This window comes from Prionailurus bengalensis, chromosome D3, assembly GCF_016509475.1.
Source record: "Prionailurus bengalensis isolate Pbe53 chromosome D3, Fcat_Pben_1.1_paternal_pri, whole genome shotgun sequence".
In the NCBI taxonomy this organism is placed as follows: Eukaryota; Metazoa; Chordata; class Mammalia; order Carnivora; family Felidae; genus Prionailurus; species Prionailurus bengalensis.
The window spans coordinates 49,355,551-49,381,606 of record NC_057356.1 but is presented as its reverse complement, the minus strand read 5'-3'; the positions used below and the strand labels follow the sequence as shown (position 1 = coordinate 49,381,606).

Genomic DNA, 26,056 nt, shown 5'->3' with positions numbered 1-26,056 from the left:
GATATTCTCCCAGGAGTTTTTGAGGCATACTTGGAGAAAAAAGAGAGAGAACTTTTAGACACAGCAGTGTGTGTGATGTCCTCACAGTAAGGAAACATTCAGCTCATCCAAAGAGGGGGTGTGGTCTGTAGCCAAGGAAAAGGGCCATGGTCTTTGGCCAGTGTTAGATATAAAGCCGTGACCTTGACCTCATTAGCTGGACTGTGGAACTCACCAGGCAGGCTGCTGCATATTTGCGTGGCAGTTCATGGGCAGCAGACCTTCTTACCTTGACTTTCGGTGAGAGTACCTAAGCATCCCGATATTGATGCAAGAGCGTATGTGTGTTTGTATTTGCCCAAAAGGAGAGTCTGCATTTTCGTTAGATTCTCAAACGTGGATGCAACTTACAAAAAGTAAAATGTTAAGATTACACTAAATGAGATTGTTGTAAAACAAAGTCATTTCAACATTTCTTTAAATAAAGTAACTTTTCATTGTGGAGGTGGATTTCTGTAATCTGAGGTACACATCTGTACTCCGTGTTATTGTGCGAGAAGCCTTTTAACTTTGACCTTTTAATATTTATCCTTTTAGGCGTTTGAGGGATTTTTAATGTACCCTTTCAGTTGGAGAAATCTATTACTTTTACATGAAAGGGAAATGATAGATTGAACCCTCCATTTTTGAACTGTATGTATTTTTCAGACATGAAGCGATTTTTCCCCTTTTTTTCTATGAACGTGTTTTTCAAAACTCCTTCAACAGTCTATCCTGATAGGTCTTCTTTCCCCTCACAGTCATCTTAAGGTCACTGGAACCTGCTTTACTCTACACTAGAGGGTGGCTTAAGCCTGTCTATACTGCCCCTAATTAAATGTGAAAGTGTTACTTATTAACTGTAGGATACGGTGAATTCCTTAGATTCTTTAGCTACAATAAAGCTTTATTATAGAAAATGGCCATTTTTAGGGACACGCTCCTACCATCTCTTCTGTCTTCTGAGTGTTATGGTTCACGTGAGCCCTCACCGTCACTGACATGCTGCATACTTATGCTGTGTTTGGGAAGATATGTCATCAGTAAGGTACAATGTGGATTTTTAATAATTCTAGGTTACTTCATGGAATGAGCACCTAATAGAACAAGAAAGGATCAAAGCTCTATCGAAAAACAAATCATGTGGTCTTCAGAAATGAGGAGAAATGCAGCCATCTGAAATGGTCATGAACCCCAAACAAGTCTTCCTCTCGGTGCTGATATTTGGGGTAGCGGGGCTACTCCTGTTCATGTATTTGCAAGTCTGGATTGAAGAGCAACATACAGGTAACACATCAACCCTTTTCCCCTATTTTAATTATAATGGCCATTTTCAATTAAATAAGCTGTGATGTCTACAGAACTATATGGAAGGTCACCTTATTTCCAGCAACAGCAAAAATTAGACACAAATTAAAATCCCCAGCTCCTAAAAGAAAGGATAATTATGCAATTCTGGTGGGCATTTGCTCCGGGGCTTGGGATAACACTTGGAGTTTTTGTTACCTCAGTAGGGAGCAGCATGGCCTTTTAGCCCAGTAAGGACTGCTTGTGAAAAATTTGCCTGCTCAAATGTGTAGGGGTGCCTGGGTAAGCATCTGACTCTTGATTTTGGCTCAGGTCGTGATCTCACTGGTTCATGGGTTCAAGCCCTGCGTCGGGCTCTACACTGACGGTATGGAGCCTGCTTGGGATTCTCTTTCTCCCTCTCTCTCTGCCCCTCCCCTGTTTGCTCTCTCAGTCTCTCTTTCAAAATAAATAAACTTAATAAAAAAATTTTTAAGTGTGTAGCATGGGTCCTACCTTTGGTGTGTCCGCTAAGCATTGGGCACAAACGCAATGAGCTAAATATACAGCTAAATAACTCTTCTAAAATCCCTTCTTATTTTTTGTGTCAGTACTCAAAATGGCACATACATTCTTTAATATCTTTACTATAAGGCAGGAGTTTACAAACCCTCTCTGTAAAAGATTGCATAGAAAATATTTTAGGCTTTGTAGACCCTGCCATTTCTTTCAAAACTACTCAACCATGCCAGTATGTCACATGAGCAACCCTACGTTACATGAACACAAATGGACCAGGCTGTGTTCCAATAAAACTTTATTTACAAAAACAGGGATTGGGCTGGATTTGGTCCACGAGTAGTAGTTTGCCAATCCCTGCCAAACTGGTACTTTCATCATCCGGTTTGCCATTGCCACACATTGGGAACACCTCAATCACTGTTAAAATGGATTATGTTTATGATGATTGACTTAGAACATTACAGAAATATATACATATATATATTATAAAACTCAGTTGTCTTCCGTAAGTATAAATAGACTATGGCTTATGATTGTTATGGAAAATAAAGTAAAAGCAGAACAGTTTCTAAATTGTGTCTGATTGTGGCCTATTTTTAAATCATTCTAGATATAAAGCCCTTAAGAATCTACTCTGAAAGAGAATTCAATACGGAGTCACAAACATGATACTTTTTAAAGTTGTTTCCATTTCTAAATCCCCTTCCTTGGATTATTGTTTTATACATTTTGGATTAATTTATATAGTAACTCTTGTGAAAAGAATTTGCATGTAATTATTTTCTAGAGAATATGTAACATTGTCAAAACTTATTCTTTTTTTTTTTTTTTAATGCTTATTTATTTTTGAGTGAGAGACAGAATGTGAACAGGGGAGGGGCAGAGAGAGAAGAAGATACAGAATCCGAAGCAGGCTCCAGGCTGTGAGCTGTCAACACAGAGCCCAATGCTGAGCTCGAACACATGAACTGTGAGATCATAACCTGAGTCAAAGTTGGATGCTTAACTGACTAAGCCGCCCAGGTGCCCCTGTCAAAACTTATACTTAATTTCCATTATAAGTTACATGAACTGTAATATTTTCTAAGCTTTCGATATTACTATAATAATTTATCATAACTTATAATATTTCATGAAACCATATTGATAAAATATAGAGGCTATTTTCTCCTGAAGTATAGATTTTCTAAGCCCTTGGTAGGTGTTTGTTGAATGAATGATAAAAAGATGAATAAATAGACTGAAAACTCATTGCAGACTACACACTAGAACACAGCAAAGGAGTAAGAGTCAGAGATCTTATTTTTCATATTTTTATGATCTAATTTCATAGTCTCATAACAAATTTCATGAGGAAAGTATTGCAACAAGGCTCCAATCCATATAAGAAAATGTATTCATATATATACACCATGGGAGAAATGTAATAGTTAGAAACTACGTGATTTCTGAAGAAACCGGTCATATAATAATACCTTACAAATATACTGAAGTTTACAAAATGGGCCATAGACATCAATAGCCACCATTTACTGAAAGCTTATTAAGTGCCAAGTGATTACATGTATCTTCTCTAATCCTAATGGAATCTTCCTAGGTGTGATATTGAAAGTTTATAGGTGAGGAAACTGAGGCTCGGGTAGATAAGGAACTTATCCCAGACTTCACATGTGCAGATCTAGGCATAGAGGCATTTGTGCCTCTCCAAAGTCTATGCCCTTCCCCAACACATTGCGTCTGTGTGGGGTGGTGGAAACGTGAGTATTGTTACCCCCTAGTGTTGTAGGGTAACTGAGACCCAGAAACTAAGTGGCTTGCCCAAAGGTGCAAAGGCTAAGAGTTTCCAAAGTAAGACCCATGTCCAGACTTTCCTGCTTCTTATGTTCCCTAAAAGAACCTCCTAACCAAAAAGGTGGATAAGATAAACACGTAATAAATAATATCCTATCAGTCCAGTTGTTTTTAAATCCATGACTTGTAAACCAAGCTATTCACAAGGTCGATTCTTAGTTGAATTTATAATTTCTCCAAGCTGGGAAATTATTTTGCCTAGTTAAGATGGGCTTATACTATAATAAATAATAATAAATAACATTTATTCTCTTAAATGTTATTTGTGATTTGCTAGTACTTTCCCTGATTCTCTATATGTCTTAAATGCATTGTGTAATATTTCAATCTACTCAGGACAGTGAGTATAAATGCTCGAACCAGGATTTTTTAGATAACTATCTTACTGAAGAAAAGTTTTCTTCCTTTTCAATAAGAAACAACTTCCATCTGGAGTTTTGCCTTTAACCAGGCTAGTGCCCTGGGTGGTAATTCTGTAGTTTTCCAGATAGACCGGTATCTGTGTATTTTATACGTATTTTAAATAACATCAGGAGCATCAGGCATTTTTAGAAGCAGTTTCTTCTTAAATCAGAAAAATATCTGAACGTGTGCTTTGATGTCAAGTTAAAAATGAGAATTTTGTGTTTTGGACATTTTAGAGCTGTCGCTCAAAGGACTGTGGAAGATGAGTTTATTTTGGTTGCTGAAACCTTCTATAGGTAGAGCAGATTTTACAACTCTGAATGGTTTTGATCTTGTATCCATTTCAGTTGTGTATGAAAACTCTTGGGTTTTTTTCATGCTTCTTATTTGAGTCCTTTAAAATATAATAAGATATGGGATATTTTCTAAGCTTTCCTAGGTTTCCTGGGTTCTTCTGTTAAAATAAAATGCTTTAAAATTACAAAAAATCTTAAATATGCTCTGATATGCTAGTAAAGGTTATGAATAGACAAAATTTCTTTGGAAGTGAAGAGGAAAATGTGTGACAAAGAAAGTGAATCTATCCAATTATACAACAGAGAGTTCTGTAATAACACCCATTTTTCAATAGCACACCAATTAAGTTATGCATTTCTTTATGCTAATATGGATGTGCTATTATGAATTTTATTTTATAATTTCTTCCCTGGTTGTTAAGAGTACAAATTTCATATTTAGAAGAATATTGAAAATCTCAGATCTACTTGTTAGCTGTGTGACCCTGGGCAAATAACTCTATGACACAATCTCCTCATCTGTGAAATGGGGATAATAATATTTTCCGTGTAGGGTGGAGGGAGGATTAAAGGAGACTTAGTATGGTGCCTGGCAAGTAGTAGTGAACGATGAATGTGAACTGTTGTTATTATTCTGGAAATGATACAGAGCACCTGCAGACCAGCTTTTTCAGAGTTATCACGATTAAGACTCAGCCGCAATTCAGTAAAACAATCTTAAGCTTGTGCCTTGCCTGATTAAGAAAAAAAAAAAATGCTCAATTCCAACTCCAGTTAAAATAGTTAGGAGAGTCTCACTGGCACAAAGCCGGCATGTTTCACAGCAGAGGAATTGGAAGGATGATCAGGTTGAATGCAGAGAGGAGAGTCAGTGTCCAGGAGGATCTCTGGTCTACGCAGGGTGCCTCCAAGGTCAGGGTATCCATTCATGCAATAGCGTTTTTGTAAGATTTAACAATTGACCGTGCCAAACTGGTGAATACTGAGATATAGTAGGGAACCAGCTATAATCTCTGTTCTCAAGGAGACTATAGTGTCACAGACTGTAAGGGAGAAAATGGTCTGGAGTTCAGGCCAAGGTCCTGGTACACAAGGACAGTCCATTGTGACAGAAGAGAGACAGGCCCTCCATTATGAGGCACAATAATGAGTTGGGACCAGAAGAAAGAGCCCAATCAATTGTCAGTGATGGAATTGCTGATCTGATGGAAGTTATTGGGGGGGGGGGGGATAGGATTAGCAGGCATAGAGGACCAGAGCAGAGCAGAATGCAGAATGGATATATCTACAGAAAAGATGTGTTGATGAGGGCCAGTTCAGGATAAATCACAAGAATGGATCATTTTTTCCCCAGCTACTGCTGAAATTTACAATTTGATGCCCTCCTCCTCTAGGTACAATGTTAGTGCTAAATAGAACAAATACCAAAAGGTGTGGTACATAATTGTTTTATATGTATGTGCAATAAGACCTAGTTAGGACCCTGTCATATCAGAGTCAGAATCTCAGCTTTAGAAAAGAATTTATTGTTTAAACACTATAAATTGGTTACATCACTCTCCTGTTTAAAATATTTTAGTTATATCTCATTCTTTTCCACAAAGTCTTCTCCCTGGGACCCACAAAGCTGTGTGCGGTGTAACCTCTGTCTGCCTCCACTGGCTCACCCTCCCTTCCCTCAAGGCACTTCTGGGCTCCACCAGGAAGTCATCTTCCAGAAAACCAAACCCCTTGCTGACTCAGCGCTCTCACCATGAAAGAAGCTGGGATGCTCTTCTCCAGCTCTCACCCGTCCTGGCTTAGTTCACATGTCACCTGCTTCATCGAAGCAGCCAATCAGCCAAACAGCCCCAGAGCTAATCAGTCAGACCCCCATCTTCTTGATTTCCACCAGAGAAATGATCATAATCAGCAGTTGCCTCATTTTATTATTTGTTCACTTGTTCATTTTACAAGCTCAGTGAAAACAGAGACCCTGCCTATCTCACTCACCTCGGTGTCCCCCTTCCACGGCATGGAACTTGTGTGGTAGGCGTTCAATAGTAGGTAGAGTCATCTGGGTGGATACATAACACTTCTTTTGGCTTTTCAACATCCAGCCAAATGACTGCATAGATTGCGTTTGAACACTTCTGGGGACAAAGAATCCACTACTCCTCAAGGCATCCACTCAACTTTATAGCCACCTCCTTAGAAAGTTCCATATGTTGAGCCAGAACTTGCATCCTTAACTTAGGCTTACTCATCCTAGCGGTATCCCTGGCACTGGATGAGGCTCACTCTTCTTCCATCGCATGGCCAGATCATTTTCACGGCAAAGGAAGCCCCAACTTTTTTAACCATTTCATAAAAGATGATCCGGGTCCCTCTCCTCTGAATCATTAACACTTCTTATACCTTTTAAAATATGATGTATTGTATACTTATATGAAACCTGTGTTAGAAATATACATCTCTGGGCCACCTGGGTGGCCCAGTCAGTTAAACATCTGACTTCAGCCCAGGTCATGATCTCTCCATGTACGTGAGTTCGAGCCCCACTTCGGGCTCTGTGCTGACAGTTCAGAGCCTGGAGCCTGCTTTGGATTCTGTCTCCCTCTCGCTCTGCCCCTCCCCTGCTCACACTATGTCTCTCTTTCTCAAAATAAATAAACATTAAAGAAAAAAGAAATACACATTTCTAATAAAATCCCCTATCGAGTGGTAAAGTAAAACACACATAATTTAAATATGCAAAATAGTGAAAAATCAAACAGATTCCCCCAAATAGCTTATGTTATTTCTTTTCTTGAGATTTTCCAAAATCAAATTTAGTTTCATCTGTGCCAAACTAAAAATGTTCCCTGGATTTATCCGACACTGTAAATATCTACCTAAACAATTTCTGAGCATTTTTATTCAGGACCATTACTTTTTTTAAAATAAATCAATTTATTTAAACAGGAAAACAAAAAACAAAGACAGTTCACTCTTTTCTCCCCCACCCCCTGCCCTACCTGTGGCAACTACCAATCTATTCTCTGTATCTGTGAGCTTCGGGGTTTGTTTGTTAGATTCCACATGTAAGAGAGATCATGCAGTATTAGCCTGTCTCTGTCTGACTTATTTCATTTGCTTAGTGTCTTCAAAGTCCGTCCATATTGCAAATGGCAAGATTTCATTCTTTTTTATTGTTGAGTAATATTGTTTATTCATTCATCAATGGACGCTTAGGTTATTTCCATATCTTGCCTATTGTAAATAATGCTGCAGTGGACATGGGGATACATGTATCTTTTTGAACAGTGTTTTCTTTCTCTTTGGATAAACACTCAGAAGTAGAATTGCTGGATCATATGGTAGTTCTGTTTTTTATTTTTTGAGGAACCTCCATACTGTTTTCTATAGTGGCTGCACCAATTTATATTCCCACCAATAGTGAACAAGGGTTCCCTTTCCTCCCTATGCTTGCCAACTCTTGTTATTTCTAGATTTTTTGATAATAGCCATTCCAACAAGTATGAGATGATATCTCACTGTGGTTTTGATTGTATTTCCCTGATGATGAGTGATGTTGAGTATCTTTTCATGTGTCTGCAAGCCACCTGTATATATTCTTTGGAAAAATGTCTATTCAGATCTTCCCATTTTTTAATCGGATTGTTTGCTTTTTGTTATTGAGTTGTTTGGGTTCTTTGTCTATTTTGGATGTTAGTCTTTTATCAGATATATGATTTGAAAATATTTTCTCCTATTCAGTAGGTTGCCTTTTCATGTGGTTGATAGTTTCCTTCACTGTACAGAAGCTTTTAAGTTTGTAGTCCCACTTGTTTATTTCTCTTTGTTGCTTTTGCTTTTGGTGTTAGATATAGAAAATCATCCAAGACTTATGACAAGGAGCTCACCACCCTATGTTTCCTTGTAGTTTTATGGGATCAGGTCTCATATTTAGTTAGGTCTTTAATCCCTTTTGACTTGATCTTTGTGTTTGGTGTAAGGTAGTGGTCCAATTTCATTCTTTTGCAAATAGCTGTGCAGTTTTCCCAACACTATTTGTTGACGAGACTGTCTTTTTCCTATTGTATATTCTTGCCCCCTTTGTTGTAAATTAATTGACCGTGTAAGTGTGGGTTTATTTCTGGGCTCTATATTCTGTTCGATTGACCAATGTGTCCGTCTGTTTTTATGCCTATACTACACTTTTTAAATTACTTTAGCTTCGTAATATAGTTTGAAATCAGGGAGCATGATGCCTTCAGCTTTTCTTTTCTTTTCTTTTTTTCAAAAGTTTATTTGTTTATTTTGAGAGAAAAAGAGACAGTGCAAGTGGGGGAGGGGCAGAGAGAGAGAGAGAGAGAGAGAGAGAGAGAGAGAATCCCAAGCAGGCTCTGCACTATCAATGCAGAGCCCAATGTGCAGTTCGAACCCAGGAACTGTGAGACCATGACCTGAGCCAAAACCAAGAGTCAGACACTTAACCGACTGAGCCACCCAGGCATCCTTGCTTTTCTTTTTCAAGGTGACTTTGGTAAGACCAGTAATTTGTTGGCTATTTATTGATAGTATTTTTACATGTTTTCCTTAAACAGAAACTTCTTTTGACTTTTCTTTCCTACTTTTAAGTAGACACTGTTTCCTGATTCCTTCTTTCTGATTTTCATGAAATAGTGATACTGAATTTAGTTTAGGGTTCAACATTAGCATCTAAGCTAAGAATTCTCATAGTTAACGTATGAATTACCATAGCTGGCATAGAAAAGAAAGAATGATATAGCCATAATCCCACCTTCTCAAAACCCACTCTCACCAACCCAGGCTCTGTAGGACTGATACACAACATATTTAGCCTGAAAAGTATGTTCTTTTTGGTCAGTGATGTCAACTTCCTGCAGGTCAGCATTCTATTCAAATCTTACATGCTGTTATCAAAGGCAGCATAGCCAAAACAAAGAGGTACTTTTAATATTTTCTTCTGCTAATTCACAATAAACATCATTAGGCCTAGGTTATATTTTAACCCTCATAGGTGTGTATGAAAGTGAAACATAGTGGCTGCAAGCTTCTGATTTCAGGCAAAGTAAAGCCACCTTACTGCTTTTTCCTCAGACAATTGCTTCAGGACCTCATAAGCAAACCGGCCTCATTCTTTGGTATTTCTAAGGAGATTTCATCTTGCTTTTTTTTCAAACTAAGTATATTTTGTGGCATATAAAGTTTTGCAACTAGACTGGATTGACATAATTCTTTTCTCTTGAGCCTCTCTGATGAGAAAGTATATTCTTTCCCTCCAAAATCAAGCTGTTTGTCCTGATTGTGATGTTGCTATATTGAAATTCTATTTTCTCCCGGGGGATTTTTGTATACCAGAACTGGAGCAAAGCCACTTACAACATGGAAGGACTTTATGCTTACAATTGTTCCCATACTCAGGAAAATAAAAATTGCTTTCCTTTAAAAAAATCACTCATTTGAGTTACTTCCTCCAAGTTTGATGAGCCTGGCAGCCATTTTTTTTAATCAAATGAGCACATGCTGTCTCTGCTCACCTCTGGATGCCAGTGTATCCTGTCTTTCATGTGATTTTTGTCCACCTCAGGACCTTTGAATTAGCTGTTCTCTGTTCCTGAAATGCATTTTTCTTGGTCGTTTCCGTTGCTGGCTTTCCTTATCATTCAGGGTACAGTTTAAATATCACCTTCCCTCAACATCCTGTGTAAAGTACATCTTTTCTGATGGTTTCTCTCCTAACATCTGTTTTATTATTTCCTAAAATTTTACTTCATGGCACTTATGATCTGTAATCATTCTTCAAGTTTATTTATATATGGTCTACCTCTCCCAATATAATTTAAGCTTCCCAAGGGCAGGGAACTTATATATTGGTCACCAGTGTATCTCCACCCCCTCCTCCACCCCGTACCCCCAACTTCCAGGTCCCGACTCCAGTCCTCACTTCACTATGTACCCCCAGTGCCCTCTAAATTCAGTGTTTATTCTTATTCACCCAGCCACCTCTAACTTCCTTCTCCCAGTGGACTTTGTCTGGCTTTACTGCCCCAACCTTCTGAGTCTTCTGTATTCCTGGGGGCTGTCACCTGCTTTTGTCTTATACTCCAGAAGCCACACTGCTAGAAATGAAGGAAAAATGGATGTCAAAGTTGCTTAAAATTTTCTGAAATTGAAGAACATTCAGTGGCCAAGCTTTGCTACAGTATCAGTCCATTCAACATAGATTTTTAAAACTCTAGTAATTCATTGAATACATTTGTTTCCAAGTATGTTTTAAGCACACATAAACAATAATGCTGTTGCTTTAGCTATTGCTTTATCTCAGCACTAATCCTTCTTCAGGATGCGGCCCCTGCCTCTATTTCTTTTGGGTGCTCCTTTTCCTCTGCTACACTATCCAAATTGTAGCAGAAACCGCCATATTACAATGGAAGGCTTCGTTTGGTCTGTTGGCCAACGCTAGGCCCATCTTTCATAGTACACCACACATTGTGGTAGCAGCGAATCGCCAGTCCAAGGAATCGGTGGCCAGTGCAGGCTTGGCCATTGATTCCCTTTCTTGGGATTTTGGTTTCCAATACCAGAAAAATGGGCTCAAGTGCCTAACCATGTGGCACAAAACTCAGAAGTGTATGTGGCTGTTTCCTACCACATGAGCCAGAGGAGCTGAAGTTACTTGGCCAGGGAGGGAGAGAAGAAAAGCAGTCAGGAGGAGAAGAGCAGAGTCATGGACAAGTTCAGCAAGTGTTTGGGTTCCTGGACCTTCTTCTCTCAAGATTCAACACTGCTGCTTCCTGGTGTGTTTCCGGTGGTCTGTAAGGGCAGAAAACTTTTCCCTTCTTCCTTTCTCGGTTCTTTGGCTGGCCTAATAATTAAATTGACATAAGATTAACAGGAGACAAAAAATTGAATTTCATATGTATTGGAGCCCCATAAAAATATGAGACTCAAAGAAATGACCAAAGAAGGCAGCTTTTATAACTTTTAGACAAACAATAAATTTGTGAAGAATGGACAAGATGCAGAGGTAGTAAATTGTTAAAGATGTAACAAGGTTTGTACAGTCTTCTCAGCATGAAATTCTCTGTCTCTGGTGGTAAGGATGCCTTCCACCCTCCTGGTACAGGAAGGGTACCTTTCACACGGGAGATTTATTTCCTGCTTTCAGGGAAACAAAGGAGGGTCCTTCTTGAACTACCTGTTTGTGTCTTTTTTTTTTTTTAATTGAAGTATAGCTGATATGCAATGTCGTATTAGCCCCAGGTGTACAACGTAGTGATTCGACAATTCTGTAGCACCAGCTGTTTATTAAGTAAGTTTAATTCAAAATAATATACCAAAGTGACATCCTCGAACCCCTAGAGGTCCCAGTGGGGTTTCTGTCACCTGTAGCTCAAACAGTTCTAACAAATGCAGTCTGGCTCTTGTATATTCATCTTCTTTCCCACCCTCAGTATGTAGCCATCTTTCTCAAAGCAGGATTACTGGAGCTTCAAGGAGCCTCATGAAGGGCCCCATTAGCTTTACTCACCTCTCAGGGAAGGGCAAAGGGGCGGATAGTGCAAAACAATCCTCCTTCACACTTTTTGATTCATTTATACCATGAATGGCAGCAAGAGCTGCCTTGTTCACTCCATGCTCTAGCATCCGGCATTGTGCCTGGCCCTTAGTACATGCTTAGGATGCCAGCAAGTCCTTGCGTAATGAGTCAACCCGCACCGAAAGCTAAGCTCAACCACACTTAGAAGGCAAGTGGGGCTGGTAGTTAACCCTGGACTTTTCAGAAGTTACGCTGTTTGGTTTAACGGGGATTTTCTCCAGTGATATCCTGAAATGTCTTCCTTGAGGTTAGGAAGGTGTTACTTGGAGAGGCTTATTTTTCCTTTTGGCTGTGGTTTGTTTTTAACAAAAGCGGGATCATCATTTAGCAAGTAAAGTAAGTAAAGTAAAAAATTGAGTGAGGAATTGCAGAAGATAAGACCTTTTAAGGTCCCTTATAATGTTAAGTTCCCTGGGGCTGTCATGTGTCTGAAGAAGAGACCAACGATTGAACAAAGCCAGTGTCAGGAGCTGTCCATTTTGGGGGTAGTATTTTGTAGTGGAAAGCACAAAGCTCTCACTACTCACCTCTGGCCTGTTTTGTGTTTTTTAAACAAGTTGATTAATCTCTCCAGATTCTGGTTTATTTTCTTCTCTGATTTCCGCACCTTGTTCCTTGCTGTCCTCGGTTAACCACCATCCCAAAGTTGATGCTTATCCCGGCATTCCTGTACATGTCTCTATAATTTTAACACACGTGTATTCCTTTTTTCATATTTTTAGTCTTCTATAAAAGGTGTCTATCTGTATATACTCTTGCGCAACTTGGTTCTTCATTCAACATTAGGTTTTTGAGATTTCTATTGATATATTGCAACTGTAATTCATGAACCCAACTACTGTATAATATTTCATCATGTGAATATGTTGCAGTTGATTTATCCATTCTCCAGTTGGTGTGCATAAAAGCTGTTTCTAATTTTTTGCTGTCACACAACTTCCTACTAAGAGCATTCTTGTGTAATATCTTTGCTCACATGTTTAGAGTTTTCTATAAGAGCTTACACTGCATGTTCTCCAAAATAATATCAGCTTCAAGATTCTGTGATTCCATGTCGTATCTTCTCTTCTGCTCACACAAATCAAAATTAGGACTTTTAGAATACTGCAAATGTTAAATGATAAATCTTAGTAAAAAACGGATACAGAAATATTTATTTGGATACACGGATTTCCGTTCAGAATTGTGGATGGAAGGATACGAATATAGTGCACAGAACCTGCTCTCACAATGCTTCTTGCTTATTGGTATGCCAACAGGGTAGTTAACAGTTCATTGAGAATCGATTAAAATAATTACTAGGTCATTAGTGTGGACTTTGAGTATAAGTGTAAAGACCTCACTCACTAAATAATTCATGATGATAGGCAAGTTAACTCCTGCTCATATTGATTTGGTATGTAATACCACCAAGTCCAAAATTTCTAATTTTCCTAATAAAAATAAACTCTTTAAACTTTCAAAGCATCACCCAATCCCAGCCTCCTCCTTTTATAAAGGAGCAACGGAGAGGCTTAAATTTGCACAACCAGTAATAACAACACTGGCACTAAAACATGACTCCTGATAACTGAGTATTTTCCACAAAATATTCTTCCCCTTTCCCTTCTAGTTTTTCCTCTTGCCTTTTCCTGGAGATCCAAGAGGACTGGGGTTCTTTTCAATCACTGGTTTGTTTCCTGAAGTGTCTTGAACATAGCCATTCCAAAACCCAGCTGAGAAGTGTAGCAACCAGATGCATCACTGGGAGCAATGATATAGTTTCTGTTTTCCATTTGAAAATCTGCCTGCACAGACAAGACCTTGAGTGTTGTAATAGTCCCAGGCTTCAAAAGAAAGTTCACCAGTGTAGAACCACTGTCTTTGGAAATAATGTATGCTATGTTTCTTTTCAAACTTAGCTTTCAAGAATAAAGCAATCAACTGAGAGAGGTTTGGTGGAAAACTTCATGGTACCCAGTTCATCACAGGTTAAAGAGGTACCAAAGGTAAAAAGGAAACATAGATTGTTTCTAAATAAAAGAACCTTAGGGGTACCTGGTTGCTTAAGCATCCGACTTTTGATTTTGGCTCAGGTCATGATGTCACAGTTTATGGGTTCAAGACCTACATTGTAGTCCACACTGACAGCATGGAGTGTGTTTGGGATTCTCTCTCTCTCCCTCTCTTTCTGCACCCCAACCCCTGCTTGTGCACATGCGCTCATTCTCTTTCAAAACAAAGGAACTTAAAAAAAAAAGAATTTTAGTTTTCATTAAGTGTTCTTTCTTGTTTCCCCGAGTCACAGATTACCAAAAGTTATATTGAATTATATATACGAGATTGAAAGTAAATATGTTTGTGCTACTCAAACAGTATTAATCACTTGTCTCCCTTTTACTTTTCTCTAGCTTTTAGCTCCAGCTCTTGCAAAGTGAGTCAGCCTAGGTTGTAAACATTTGCTTTCATTTCCCCAACTGGAAGCCCACTGAAGGTCAGGACCACAGTACCTGGAACATAGGTGGTCCCAATTAAAACTTCGATGGAAAGAATTGGGAGAGAGATTCCAGAGACAGAGAGCAACTGATGGTTTATGCAGGATTCCCAATGTATCAATCTTTGGTGTCATCATAACCTTCTAAATCTGTTTGTGAACTTCACAACTCTAGATATTTTCTTTTACCTCTTCTGAAGAATTAAACAACTTTCGAGTGACTGACTATTCGTACGAAACAGCCACATAGGGATATATGTATAACCCCCAAATCATTTAATTAATGATTATCGTATTAATGGAGCTATATATTCCAAATAGAATAGCTGTGTTCACTAACCAGTCCCCCCAGATTTTCTAGGCTCAGAGTGTTGGGGAAAAATGTACTTTTCATGGAGTCATGTAATGAATTTGGAATATTCTTGTGGGAGTGTTTCGTGCAGCTCATGAAGAAGCCTCATCAACTGTTCACAAAACGTGGTGTCGTTCCTCAAGATCAGCCTGACTGTCTGTTTTTATCTCTGGCAACTATAGACAGTGGTAGAAAGTTACATGAGACAGATTGGTACAGGATAAACGGGTGGCTGAGCTCTTAATGTTGCCTAACAATCCTGTGTTCCCTATTCAGCTTTTTCCTCTCCTGTTTTCCAGAGAGACAGTTTCTTTTTCTTTTCTTTTCTTTTTTTTTTTTAATTTTTAATGTTTCTGTATTTTTCAGAGAGGGAGAGCAGAAGAAAGGCAGAGAGAGAGGGAGACATGGAATCCAAAGCAGGCTCCAGGCTCTGAGTTGTCAGCACAGAGCCTAACACGGGGCTCGAACTCACAACCAGTGAGATCATGACCTGAGCTGAAGTTGGACACTTAACCAGCTGAGCCACCTAGGTGCCCCTCAGAGACAGTTTCTAAAATGCTACTTTCTCCTCAGCCCTCCAACCACGCCATCTCCCCGAAGTCTCTCTGCAGAGCACCGCTCCTCCCACTTCACAGAAAAAAGATAGCATCAAAGAAAACTCTCAGAGCTTCCTACTAACAGTTGTAGCAGCAGAAGTAGACTCATCTACTTCCACCCCGTCTTTGGCTCATCTCTCAGCTTCTACTTCCTCCTCCTCTTCCTCTATCCTCTATTACCCTCCTCCTCCTCCTCATTGCCTTACTCATATTCTGTCTCCCAAGACGTGTACTTCTTCTCTGATCTTGCCCGTCCTCTGTATATTCTCTTCTCCTGGGTCTTTGTCTTTCTCTGTCACTTCCTTGTATCTGCATTTCTACATGGTTCAATCTCACTGGTTTCAAAATAACACCTGTCAACCACAGCTTCTCACTTCCCCCAATCTACTTCCTCACCTTTAACTTCTTTTTTTGTCTTTAATGTTTATTTTTGAGATGGGGGGAGGGGCAGAGACCGAAGAGAGAATCTCAAGCAGGCTCCATGCTGCCAGCACAGAGCCAGTCGCAGGGCTCAAACTCACAAACCATGAGGTCATGACCTGAGCTGAAATCAAGAGTTGGACGCATAACCGACTGAGCCACCCAGGTGCCTGTCACCTTTAACTTTTAAAAAGAATTTTGTATAATCACCACTTGATTACTTTCTCCTCTTCTTCCCTTCACTTACTGCAGTCTGGCCCCATCAACCACTGGTCCTTATAATCTGCCTGCCGTAACATCCACTGAGTCCTTCCCCGTCTTCCACTCGGCTCTCTGTAGCATTAGATACCAGTGACCTTCAAATGTCACCTTCCTTTGATGTCCATGGACAGGCTCTTCTAGTTTTCCTGCTCTTCTCTGGCTGCATTCTCAGTTCCCTCTTCAGACTACTTTGTTTTCTTTTACCATCCCTTGGATGTTGATGTTCCCTACCCTTGGCTCCTTTCCTCCTCACTGTACGTGCATTTCTGGTATAATTCCATCCAAAGCCAGATTCCTCACAGTGCCCGTAGTGTCATCTGCTTCCTAGGCATCTGTACTTGAGCGCCCCCAGATCCCTTGAATTCAGTAAGTACAAAGCTGAACTCATCATGTTCTCCAATGTGTATCCCGTTTCACCATTGAGACAGTTGCCCCATCTAAAGACCTTGTTGCCATTTATGATGTCTCCATTTCCCTTGTTCCTCCCCCCAGATGAAAGCTCTTCTTGGCCCCAGAATGGCTCTTGGGACAAACCCAAACTTCATAATTTGGCCGTCAAGGCTCTTCATGGTATGACCTCTATTTAACTCTCTAGGCTCATTTCTGCATATGTTGCACTTATTCTCCAGCTGTATTAAATTCCTTCCACTTCCTTGAAGTGGCCATCAGGTCTGTCACACCTAGGCCTCTACAGGTGCCTCTGGAAGCATTTCGCATGTCTCAGATGGTTAAGTTTTTCCTCCCATGTGCACCCTGTACTTTCCCACGAAGCCACTCATGATGGTGAACCTGGGGTGTTAGTTAGAGTCAAGCTCACCGCCTTCAAACCACTAGGCCATAAGATGTACGAGAGTGGAAGCAGCAGCCCATTTCACCGTTGCTTCCCCTGTGCCTAGCGTGTGCTTCCTCTGGCCATGGTAGGTAGGATTTTGCTAACTCGATGTGAAAATGTTGAGTTAGGGATTTTGGAAAAGAAATACCAGTATATGTATGCATATATGTCAGCATCTCATTGCCTACCCAGGAAAATGACGTTTTCCATCAGTGCCTGTGAGAATCCACCATATGATTTCATGGAAGCAAAAACACATGATTGTACTCTGTCATGGTGACATGCTTCTGCAAAACCTTATCATGCATTATTTTAGTGATAAGGTAGTTAAATCTTAGTATAGTTTAACGTTAGGGCTCTTTTATAATATAAAAATTTAATTTATAGGTTAGTTATTAAACTTCTGTTCTTTTACTCTGTGCCCTCACTTCTCTCATTTTCTCAATTTTACCCTTCTGAAATTTCTTTGTTTTCCAGAACATTCAACTTGGGTAGCCCGTCTGTGTGACCCACAGTACAAAATTATTACAGTGTTAGTCATTTTTAAAAACCAATAAAGAAGAATGTGGGAGCAGAGTTGACATCAGGGACAGTGAACGCTCTCATATCTGGAAGCTTCCCATTTGTCTGGACCCCATCTCGGAGAAAGCACAAAATGTATCCTGCACAGATGCCATTTTCCTTGCTTCAGATGACATTTCACTGTTAGGTGGGTGGCTGCTGGCTACGTAGTTAGTTAAGAATCTTGACGGAGAGAGAATTTTCCTCATTAATTTTTCAGAAATTGCGAAGGCCAGAACCCGACATCAGAAGTGGCTCAGTTGTATTCAGAGAGGAAGCAACACGGAGGCAAAATGTCCAGCTGTCCACGCCTTGGCCGTGCACTGTGGAAATGCCTAAGTGTACTCTTAATGAAAACATCACAATGATAAATGTAGAATTCCAGAATACTTATCACATACCATGTAGGTAAATCACAATTAATAGTTGTTTGTGGGTGAATAACAATAGACATAAATATTTATATATTGCATGCATGGTCCTAGAAACGGCTTTCAAATTATTTTAATAGCCAATTGATCATGAATTATTAGTTCACATAAGTTAGGCTTACACAATTTGGCCTTTCTTGTACTATGAAATATACTTTAAAATACGAATGATTTTTATCATAAGATATTCTGCGTGACCCATCACATAATAATTCGCTAAGAAATAAGTATTTAGTAACACTAAGAAAAATTCTCAGTTTAAAAAATCTTGAGGTACACAAAGCCGAAGAATATCTAGTAGTAGGAGAAAAGAATAGCAGCCAGCTTTCACACACTCAATAAACCAATGTAGGTTTTACTAAGCCTTCTTTTAAGTTTGCTCAGGAGAGAGACAAATCCATAAAGCAGTCAGCCTGCTTGTGATCACACTGCCAGAAATACACTGTAAACAATGAAATTGCCTCTGAATTTTGGACTCTGAATTTTATGATTGACATTAAGGGTCAGTGCCTGCGTTTTAGAACCATCCCCAGAAGCAACTCAATAATCAGCAGAAATCAGAAGTCCATTCACTGAACGAACCACTGGCAGAAAATTAGGTAGAGACTCCCAGTTTGCTTTGGATCAAAGGTATGTCCGATAACCTAGAGCTAAAGAAAAAGACGTAACTGCAACCTGAAATCCCATATTCAAAAAGTTAGGTGCTGTGTTTTGGGAAGAACTATAAAGAGTTATGAGCAATCTAGAATAGATGAGAAAATGGTTATGTAATTAAATGGAAAACTAGTAGTAATGGGAAAATCTAATAGGTTTTAATTCTATTTCTTCTTCTGAAATGTTTTACATATACTTGATTGAGCTTGTAATAGCAGGTGTGCATTTGAAAAAAATCTGAACAAGTTCAAATTATACTATGGCAATACCCATTGAAATTTAAATAGCATAAGTCTTTGCAGCAACAGGTAGGGCAGCCTTTCTCCTCTGTATCACTTGCATTTAAATTTCATGGTCTTTGTTTACAATTGGCGAGAGTCAGGTTATCCTTGATGTCTGCCAAGATGCCAAGTTAACTTGGCTGATGTTGGATTCCAGAAGGCAAAGAGCCTTCTTCCCTGAAGCAATTTCTGATTAAGGAGAAAATGAGATCTCAGGTGTATTTTTAGCATCTGGAATTCTTAAATATTCATTTATTCAGTTCTGACTTTGGGGACCCTTTGGGTTCTATTTTTTGTGTGTACAGTGAATAGCACTACCACATGAATCATTCTATTGACTTCAAACAATTGTGTTGCCATTCCTTCCAGAAAGCTCCCTTGTAAGACTCCTATAACTTCATAAAGGCGTACGTCGCTCCACATTTGTATTCTCTGAATATTCCTGTGAGTCATTGCTGGCCAAGGGCTGCAGAGAGGAGAGAGGATTTTGAGAGCAGGGCTTGTGACTAGGTGACATGATATTTCACCTGCCTGGCCCAGTGTGAAACGCACAGACCCTAGGTTTACTGTGGTGGTGGTGGTTTGCAAAGAGTAGCCTTGTTGCCCGACTCTGGCTATCTTGTCAGGAACTAACAGACCACGTTCTTGGTGTCAGTGCATAAAAATGGTGTCTTCTATTGCCACAATGCTTATGTCTGCTTCGGAGCAAGCTGCTCACCAGCAGTTCTGAGAACTAATAGGGTGTCCTGGGGAAATGAGTAAATCTTCCCTTGTTTTTGACATTTCTTTCCATTACTTCTTAGCCCTCCCCAGACTTCTCCCTTCTTTTTTGCTGTGTTTCTGTTAGAATTTAACTAAACCCAGGACATGATATTCTGTCTTTGTGGTATTGTGGACTATCTGTTTCTACAAAGGTAATTTCTATTTTAAAAAGCTCACATAATTCCACAAGACTCTCTAGAGTGCTACTGAATACTGCAGACTTTTACCAGGTGACTGTGCCTTGGGGAAAAGGAAATAATCAGACTTTGGAGGGATTACTGGACACTGGCCCGGAATTAATACCAATTAATACTCTGTCATTGTCAGAGTAGGGGGTTAGGTGATGAATGACATTTTTAGCTCAGGTCTGTGTCACAGTGAGTGGGTCATTCTGAGCCCATCCTGTGGTTATTTCCCTGATTCCAGGATACGTAATTGGAATAGACATACCCAACACATGGCAGAATTTCCATGTTGGGGATTCTGAGAAATAGGCCTCAGGAAAGAACTTTACCCAAAACTGTACGTTATTTCTTTATAGATACATATTTTAGAGAGGAAAATGGTTATTGATGACTGCCAAGGGAGCTCACATCGAGTAGCTGTGTGGGAGGCCTGAGGCCCACCTCACTGGGCCTCCTAGCCTCAAACATAAGGAAGTTACTCAGTTGTTCAAGTTGCCTTTCAGCTCTAAAGTGCTGATATTTGGATTCACTTACAACTCCTTTCTTTCTGCACTTTTTCCCTTGAGTAGTCAAGCTGGAGACGTATTGGGTTCATATCTATTTCCAAATAACCAAATAAAGCTATTCTATAACCAAATAAAGATGGCCTTGGCACGCCTGCACATTCTCAGTGATCGATTGTGCAATAAACGCTGATACTTTCCTACACTCTTTTCTTTCCACATGCATCGAATTTGCCTCTTCCCCTTCTTTTTGAAGCCTCTCTTCTTCACCGTGGAGCTCTTGCTGGCTTGACATGAAAAATGTGCATTAGTAAGTCTAATGGATAATTACATCAAGGAGGGAGGGAAATGATCTAAATTTCAAATTCAGAATAATTACCTAAGTCTTAACTATAACTAGCCATAACATAATTACTTTTTCTCTTCAACTGTTTTTTTTTTTATCGTTTTGCATATACCAGGCTGATTTTTCATTAACTTTTAATGCTGTTTGTAACTGTATTCCAGTTTGCCCTCAGTGTAGCTTTGAATAGGGTTCTGCTCACAATAGAGCACAATACTGTACAGCTTTCGTATAAGACAAAGGCTCCTATTGAAGTTGTAGGAACAGCATTTTTATTAAGATTGTTTCAGCTAATGGAAGGGATAGGCTCACTCCCATCTGGGTTCATCTCTCAGCAGTAGCAAAATTTCTGAGCAGTTCAGGGTGGCAAATCAATTTTTAAACATTTGGTAGTAAATGTATCTGATTCGCTCATTGAAACATTTGCTCTTCAGTAATTATGACACATGGAGAGCCAAAGCAGTAACGATCCTGCCTGTACCTCTGACTCTACTTCTGATCTTACTTCTCTGGATTGTTAGACAGAGATAATCTTAGGCTCTCTTCCTCAAATGCAACTTCACAGCACTTTGAAATAAGCCATATTGACCATAGACATGTCAGAAGAGCACCCAAAGGTATTGTCTAGAACTGTGGGCTTTTAGTGACAGAAATCCTTCTCCATGGAAGTTAAACCAATAGATAAATAGATAGATGCCTTCAACAAGAGACTCTTAGCATAGCCCAGCCCCTAAGAAGTCCCCAGTGGTTTCAGGAATGGCTGGATCCAGACTTCCAACTCATCTGGACTCTCTCCACATTTGTCTTCCTCACTTGGCTGTGCTTTGCTCTACAGCATGATCTTCAGCAGGCTCCTGCATTTGATGGCAAAGATACTCAGGGGGATTCCAGGCTTTTACCATCCCCACTGATAGCAGTTGCAAGGATGAGACCCTTTCTCCCCTGATGCTCTTATCAGTTACTGAAAATGGCCTCTGATCCATCCTGCTGAGGTCTTCTACTCACCTGTGTACCAGTTTATGTATGAAAATAAGTATTCTGAGTGGCCAACATGTTACAGACCTTCCAGTATCTCACAGTAAGTGACAATTGACAGCCTCATGCTAGCTAAGGGGCTGGGAAGCGTGAAGGCAGTGCTGCGAAAGAGGGCATGGAGGCAGGTTTTAAAACTGTTGCTGACATCCATGATACCACATTCAGCTCTGCAGTGGTGGGGTTGCCCAGCTCTTAAAGGAACTCCCAAAGTGACCTCAGAAAGCACAACCAGAGGTGACTCAGTAGAAGTCTTCCTAACTTTGGGACAATCCCGGTTATCTAAAGTCCCTAGCTTTGGGGACTGTTTCCTTCAGTGGCTGTTTCCTATTCAGACATGTTATGTGAAGTTAGGATTGTTTACCTCTTTTTATAAGGTTTTGGGGTTTATGAAAACGCCATAAGATGGGTACCATTATGATTCTTAATCTATAATGGAAGACACTGAATTACAGAGTGGGTAAAACTTGCCCATGGACACACAGCTAGTAGTGCAGTAGGGTTTCCCATCCTTTTCAGACCACAAGTCAGTGGAGCTTTTCTAAAAAGGTGGATTGCCTGAGTGTCACAATTCAGTAACTGTGGAATTGGTTGGGGGACCTTACAGCTTATAAGATGGCCAAAATCATTCTGATGAGTCTCAAGAGTCTCTGATCTCTAGACAGAGATAGAAGCAGAATAGCAAAGGGCCAGAGGGTTTTACTTATGGGATAAGCAATAGTAAAAAACAAGAAAAAATAGTTTATTTGATATAATTTGTGACACCCTGTTGTATCAGGAAAAGAGCATTCTGGGAAGAGGTTGGTAGAGGCATACTCTGCTTTCTCCTTCAATCACTGCTTTCTTTACCTATATCCAAAACTTACTCTTCATATAGGCAACTGTTTTCTCTATCAGCCATAAGGAAAAAAACGCATTTTCTCTTTGGCTAACAATCATTCTTACATTATGAAATGGAAAAACCCAGGGTGTTTCTAAATGCTATTTCTTATGCTTGGAATAGTTTTGCCCATCCCCTCACCTAACTCCTACTTATGCTTCAGTTCTTATGTTCAATATCACCACCTCCGGGAGGCATTCCTTGACTTACCTATTTCTAGTAGGTTCCCTGGATATAATGTCTATTCATACCTTGTACCAGTTATCATAATTTGCAAATGTTAATTTACTTGTGTGACCATTTGATAGTCTAGCACTGGCCTCCCAGTGCTATCAACTAGTGACCATGTGACCATGTTTATTTAGTGCTATACTCTCAGTGTGCTATACTATGACTGACCCATATTAAATATTTGATAATTCTCTTTTGAATGAATGAACAGGTAGACTCCTTTAAGAAGTCATTGATACCTGAAAAAATCCTTCCGAAGACACCCCCTTAATGGAAATTCTTAAAAAAGAAAGAAGTGAAGAAAGGCTGGGGGAAACTTAGAAAGGGCTTAGAGAACAGGCAACAAAAGCTGATAAGGAGGCAATGATCACCTGCAATCAAAGTGTAGGCATAAGTAAACAGCCTTAAGCTGTGACAGTAGCTAGGGACCCACTGGAAAAGGCCAAGTAATCGGGCCATTTGCTAGAGAAGCAAGAGCTGATTCCAGTAAAGCTGGATATAATGTTCTCAGGAGTATTTTGTTGGTGTTTATTTTTTCACAAAATGTTACAACAGAAAAACACCTATCTAGTAGTCCCTACACTGAGGCCCCCAATATCCCACGTGCTCAGAATCCTAGGAGCTTGTGAACTATGTTCAAAATCTCTGAAAGGCCAACAAATGTTCTCTTTCTGTATAATGTGGCTGAGTGACTTAACAGAAAACAGAAGTCCGTGCATTTGCTTCCAGTCAGATCAGCTCCATGAGGTTATGAGTGCGCGTAATCGATTAAAACAAGAAGTGAATATAGTCGGTTTGGTGGTTCAATCATTGAGAAATACTGAGCCCAAGAAGAGATAAAATAAGGTCTGGTGATTTTCTCATGAGGCAGCTCTCATCAGCCCTATACCCAGACTCTAGTTTTTGTTAAGAACTCAGGAAAATATTTAAGTTCTGAAAGATACAGTTTTGGAGATATATATATATATATATATATATATATATATATATATATTTATAAATGGAAACTGTTAAATCAGAATTAATGCATGATCACATAAATCACATAAGTCCAAATCATAACTCTTAATCAGCTTCATTGATTACTGAACAGAAATCGTTAACATTTTCATTATACCTGAAAACTCTGTAATGATTTTGGTGTGGGTAGGGTGGGGATAGAAGGGTCAAGAGGAATATTGGCCATTCTGAGGAATAGTGGACAAGGCGGTGGGAACCTTCTAGAGGAGCCGAGGGCCTCTTCATTGGCTATATGAAGGAAGCCAGTAGAGTGGTCCAGTAACAGAGATGGTGTGCCAAGACAGCCGCAACTGGGGACTGGTGTAGAGAGGTGAGCGTGACCTCAGAGCCCTTAGTGGGCACTGTCGGTGTAGGTCCCCAGAGCCAGCTGCAGATCTATAGGTTGTTGGTATTATTTTGCCTTCCGTTTATTAAATCTCTTTCTAAAGTATCTCGGTGAGTACTCCTACCTGGAAAGAGTTTTTGGTTGTTTTTGGTTTTGTTTTGGTGTGTTTTTTGAGAGAGAGTGAGAGAGTGCACAAGCAGGGGAGATGGGAAGAAGCAGAGAGACAGAGACAGAGAAAATCCTCAGCAGGCTCCGTGCTCAGCACAGAGCCCAGCGTGGGGCCTGATCCCACGAGCCTGAGATCACGACCTGAGCTGAAATCCAGAGTCAGACTCTCAACTGACTGAGCCACCCAGGTGCTCCCTGAAAAGAGTTTTTGAGTCTGGCTTTGAAGTATGACCGCCCGGTTCAGATCCCACTCAGTCTGCAGATTTCAAACTCCCCGATGTTGAGCTCTCTGAGCCCCTGTCTTCTCATCCATAAAATGGACTTTTCATACTTTTTTCCAGGGTTGTTGTAAACATATTAAGTAATGTCAGAATCACTTAGCACAAGGCCTAACAGAGAGTAGATAATATTCTTCCTATACTAAATATCCAAGTGATTTTAAAATAGCATACATTTTTCATATATCATTTGGGCATGTTCCTCATCCTTTGTTCATGAAATGTTTGGTGAAAAGTGAAGTCTGATATCTGGGTTAGAAAGGAAGAAAAACATCTTTATTTATACATAACATGATCTTCAATATTGGAAATCCACAAAAAAAACCCTAGAATTTATAAGTGAGTGAGGCGACTTTGTAAGATGCAATCAATATACAAAAATAATTTGCATTCCTGTACATGCAGTGAACAACCTGAAATGCAATTAAGAATCCCACTTATAGTAACATTAAAAGGAATAAGATATATAATGAGGGATATATTTACTAAAAGAAATGCAAAACTTATACTCTGGCTCCAAACCATTGTATAAAGAATGACTTTAGCAACTTACCTGTCCTGCAGGAGATGTGGGAGAGGTCATATTTGTAGACCCCTAAATCTATTCTACCCCAGATGATTCCTGGAAATCAAACTTGAACTTGAATCAGAATCACTGAAGAGCTTGTGAAAGCACAGGCTGGGGTCCCCATACCAGAGCTTCAGATTTCATAGGTCTTGGGTGGACCTGAGAATTGGCAGTCCTAACAAATCCCCAGGTGATGCTAATGCTGCTGGCCCATAACTGCACTTTGAGAGCCACTGGTCTAAGGTAACCATTGCCCTAGTTGTTCATGGGTGATAGAATGGGCATATGATTTATATTTAGCCCCCACAACATGAAGGAATACCTGCTGGAAGACAAGTCATACATAATTTGGGAATGAGCAATACACCACCCCCTGTTCCCCATCTTTTTCCTCTGCAACATTCCATTTCTGGATGTGGAGCCTAGAAACAGCAGTGGCCATACTGTGACCATCTGTGACCATGAAGGAACATGCCTCATCATGACTTTACGGCTGACCAGAGCAGGGAACTAGAAGAAGTGTGGCTCCGTGAGGACAAGTGACCCCAATGGTGCCCGGCCTCAGGTCTGAGCTTCCAATTATGTGAGAAAACTAAATATCTTTATTGTTTTGGCCAGTTTGAGTTGGAAATTAATGTTTGTTATAGCCCAAGGCATCCTAATTAATACAGAAATGGCAGAGAACCTGAAACCTGTAAGAGAACAGAAAGATTTTAGGTAGAAAAACAAACCCATCACATAAAAAAAAAGAAGAAATATTAGACACACAATATCAAACAACAGAAAATAGTAGAACCCTACCAAGTGAGAGAAAGCAATGAGGTGAAGGCCAGTAGCAAATCACCAAAACAAAACTGTTTTTAGGTGGCAGAAATGAAACAACCCAAATCTAAAAGTCAGCTATAAAACTCTAGTGAGGAACTATGCGTTGAA

General features: G+C 39.8%; 1 protein-coding gene across 2 annotated transcripts in view; it reads left to right on the top strand.

The window, feature by feature from the left end:
- The window catches only part of CHST9 (carbohydrate sulfotransferase 9), a 243,653-nt gene that overhangs the window by 40,419 nt on the left and 177,178 nt on the right, over nucleotides 1-26,056 (top strand). For both annotated transcript variants that reach the window (XM_043558517.1, XM_043558518.1), the window contains exon 2: nucleotides 1,095-1,305. In XM_043558517.1, the coding sequence (XP_043414452.1) occupies nucleotides 1,185-1,305 (121 nt within the window). In that variant the 5' untranslated portion in view covers nucleotides 1,095-1,184. The remainder of the gene's footprint in view (nucleotides 1-1,094; nucleotides 1,306-26,056) is intronic.